Below are 4,154 nucleotides of genomic sequence, written 5' to 3' on the forward strand. Positions count from 1 at the left end.
GGAAGGTTGTAGATACATAGAGTAACGGGCCAGGTGTTGTGACTGCAACTCTGCTCCCCAAAAGGATTCATGCCATATGTACTCAGACCTAACCATAAGTTCCTTGTGTCAGCTGCAAATCTCGGGAACTCTCTCTCGATTTTTCTCCACTGCCGACCATCAGCGGTGTGCCTCAACTTATCATCTTTCATACGATCTTCCATGTGCCATCGCAACAACTTCGCATGATCTTTATTTCTGAACAGACGTTTCAACCGTGGTATTATAGGAGCATACCACATCACCTTGGCAGGAACCCTCTTCCTGGGTGGCTCGCCCTCAATATCACCAGGGTCATCTTTTCTGATCTTATACCGCAATGCAGTGCATACCGGGCATTTATCCACATTCTCGTACTTCTCACCGCGGTAGAGGATGCAGTCATTAGGGCATGCATGTATCTTCTGCACGTCTAATCCTAGAGGGGAGACAAGCTTCTTTGCTTCGTACGTGCTGGCGGGCAATTCGTTCTTTCTTGGAAGCATCTTCTTCATCAGTACCAGCAACTTTTCGAATGACGAGTCAGTCACACCGGTCTCTGCCTTCCACTTCAGCAATTCCAGTGTGCTACCCAGCTTCTTCTGGCCATCTTCACAAGTTGGGTACAACAATTTGTTGTGGTCCTGTAACATCTGCTCGAACTGCAACCTCTCCTTTTCTGTGTCGCAACCTCGCCGTGCATCAGAAATGACCTGGCCAAGATCATCAGCGGGCTCATCTGGTTCCCGTTCTTCATCCTGATCTTCTTCTTCATTGTCTTCCATTGCGGTATCAGCATACTCAGGGAACATAGATCGGTAGTTGTCGTCATCATTCTCTTCTTCTTCATCGTCGTCTTCCATCATAACCCCTCTTTCTCCGTGCTTGGTCCAAACATTATAGCCCGACATAAAACCGGACCGAAGCAGGTGGCTCTCAATGACTCTTGAGGAAGTGTAATCCTTCTCATTCCGACATTCAACACATGGACAAAACATATAGCCACCACCATGCTTGTTTGCATCGGCTGCATCTCGAAAAGAATGCACGCCTTCTCTGTAAGCGGCCGTCGATCACCGTACATCCATGGATGGCTCATCTGTGTTATACGACAGTATATCAAATACAATCACGATCCTAAAAATTAGTACCGCACGGTCTAAACGAGGAAATATAGTTGCTAACCTTTTAAAATAAGTAGAAATAAAGAGGAAGAGGTTTAAGCGTGGCTCAGGCATCTCATATCGTAGTTGTGTTCGGTGAACTGAAGCGGCATCGCTCTAACACACATTTCAACAAACACCTCTAGTGCATAAAAAAAGTGGAGAGCTAGCACCCACCCACAATCCTCCATCCAAGAAAAATGCAGGGAAGAGGGGAGAGGGGGGCTGTGCTGCAGAGGACTTTAGTCCCGGTTTGAGACACAAACCGGGACTAAAGGTGGCACACATGCGGGCTGCCCACCGCGTAGCCCTTTAGTCCCGGTTTGGGACACGAACCGGGACTAAAGGCTCCTTACGGGCCGGGACTAAAGGCTCGAGGGAGGCATTGAGAATTGGGGCGACGTGGCCGGGCCTTTAGTCCCGGCCAAAGCCCGTTTTCCACTAGTGACATAAAAGTTATATTAGTCCCGGCCAAAGGCCCGTTTTCCACGTGACATAAAAGTTATATTGTTATGGGTCCTCCAATATGTGGTGCTTGCTCATATCCTTTGCTAGCCAAAACTTCACACCAAGTAGAGATGCTACGTGTGCATTCATAAACCGTTAAACCCAATTTCTTACCCATCTATGGATTGAATAACATCCTTTAAGTAAGTTGTCATCGGTGCATAAAAAATGGTTGGGGTTAGTTTCTCGGAGTTAGGGTTGAGTGCAGGCACCACAACACAAGAGCTTGAACCAGCCATGGATGATGGATACGAAAGAGAGAGGCAGTGGCCGCGATACCATACAAGTTTTTGAGGCTAGAGGCGTATGCCGTTGGCCAGGGATGCGTACGTGTTATATAGAGCAATCAGATTACAAAGGTTTTGTTTGTTGGCTTGAGCTTGATCAACACGTTATAGCTGTTTTAGACATACATAGATAGAGACCAATCTCAAGCAACTAACTAACTAACAACAAAAAGGGTGAGTATTCGGTTTATACACTACCGAATACAGGTGTAGTACAATGCCAACAATATTAATTGTGACCAAAATAAGAAGAGCACTACACAGAACAATAGGTATTAAAGCCATTCTTATATCACACTGGTACAAAGAGAAGCTCCAGCATTTTAGACCTCATCCTTGGCTCATTTTTCTTGCCAAACAAGCCCAACCCACAGCCACTTGCACATAAGCTCGATTATACACGCGGTCCGTAAATGAAAACCAACCAACCCTCCATCTCCTCTTGAACAGGAAGCCAAAGAAAACGATCCAGAGACCTGCTACAAATCCTATGCACATGCTGAGGTACAACGAGAGCACATCACTCATTCCTCTGTCATGTTTTCCAGGAGCGTTTGCAATTATGTCAGTTCGTAAGCAACTCCTTGGGAGAGGTGGACCACATAGACCTGGGTTGCCAATGTATATGAACATCGGGTCATCCAACGCTTGTAATTGGTTCCCAGTTGGTATAGCTCCGGTCAGATTGTTATATGACAGGTCCAATAGGTTTAGTGATGTTAGAGCTGATATACTTGTAGGGATTTCACCAGAGATCTCATTATGTGAGAGATCAACAGATTCCAATGCGTGTAGCTCACCTATACTTTGGGATATCGTACCATGTAGGTTGTTGTGGGTCAGCGATAAACCCTTCAAATTTATGAGCTCACGTATACCAACTGGTACGCTCCCTGTCAAACGGTTGTGCCCCAAATCCAGATACTGCAACTCATCTGCTGCCAACCGATGGAGTAGCTCTGCTACATCCATGTTGATGAAGTTGGAGGATAAGTCGACCCGTTGTAGTTTCTTCAAATTCTTCAAGGTCAACGGCACCATGCCGTCGAACTTGTTGGAAGCAAGGGACAATTTTCGAATGGAGGTCAACTTCCCTACCGCATCAGGGAGTTGTCCATCGATTCCGCAGCTAGTTAGGGAAAGCTCTTGGAGGCTAGGAAGATCCCAAACCCAACTTTTGGGCCCAAGAGATGTGTTGAAGGAGTTCCCATCAAGGGTGAGGGTCTCTAGGGATGTGAGATTGGGAAGCATGGTGGAAGGCATAGAGTTTTGAAGCCCACAAGACCTTAAATCAAGCTCCATCAAAGATGGGAGCATGTTGATAGCATGAGTCCAGTCGATGGCAGCGCCGAGGTCCACCTGGGACACGCGGAGGACCTGTAGTTTCGTGAGGCGTGACACCCATGCGATATCAGGCGAGTAGATGGCATGTGCCATATATTCGAGCTTAAGGCTGACCAGGTTCGAGAGATTGCCGAGGTGGGGAGGAATCCGACCGCCAAAATTGGAGTAGGAGAGGTCGAGATGCGTGAGGCGCCCGCGGCCGAGGGCGCCGATGAGCTCCGGGATGGGTTCGCCGCCGAAGTCGTTGCCGGAGAGATCCAGCCGTTTCAGATGTCGTAAGGTGAGCAAGGAGGAGCGTATCTCACCTCCGACGTGCCTCGCGTGCATTTGAAGCGTGACGACATGGCCGGTCCGGTTGCTGCAGACGACGCCCGTCCACCGGCAGCACTCCATGCCACGCCACGACGACGACAGAGAGTTGGTGGGGTCGGTGAGGCCGGCCTTGAAGTCGAGAAGCGCGTCCCGCTCACCGGGGACGCAGAGGCTGCCTGCTTGGGCCGACCAACTCTGGTGGAAGAAGAGGAGGAAGCACATGGTTAGGATCATCCTAGCTCGGACCTGCTGCCTCGGCTCGGCCATTGTTTGCTCTGCTAGTTTCTTGAACGAACTGGGTTCACTCAGTCCTGTAGCTAGTTGTTCGTTGGTTGGGTATTTGAGGAGTACGTGATGGAAATTAATTCCACAAGCAGCTAGTTCGGGCCAGCTAGTTCGTTGATTCCATGTAAGAAGTCCAAGTCAACACGCATGAACCTGTGATTGGATGGTTAGAAAAACCGTGGTATTCTCGACCTATCAGGATTCAAGGCCTCATGTTTGTATTATTTTTGAATTTATT

The 4,154-nt window shown here is 48.4% G+C and overlaps 1 protein-coding gene across 1 annotated transcript; it reads right to left on the minus strand.

The window, feature by feature from the left end:
* Positions 1–2,008: 2,008 nt before the first annotated feature.
* LOC123404610 (receptor-like protein EIX1) lies at positions 2,009–3,940 on the minus strand. The gene has a single exon (XM_045098553.1). It carries the CDS (start codon positions 3,896–3,898, stop codon positions 2,306–2,308), a length of 1,593 nt encoding a protein of 530 aa, XP_044954488.1. The 5' UTR covers positions 3,899–3,940; the 3' UTR covers positions 2,009–2,305.
* Between the last annotated feature and the right edge of the window lie 214 nt (positions 3,941–4,154).

This window comes from Hordeum vulgare, chromosome 6H (genome assembly GCF_904849725.1).
Source record: "Hordeum vulgare subsp. vulgare chromosome 6H, MorexV3_pseudomolecules_assembly, whole genome shotgun sequence".
Lineage (NCBI taxonomy): Eukaryota > Viridiplantae > Streptophyta > Magnoliopsida > Poales > Poaceae > Hordeum > Hordeum vulgare.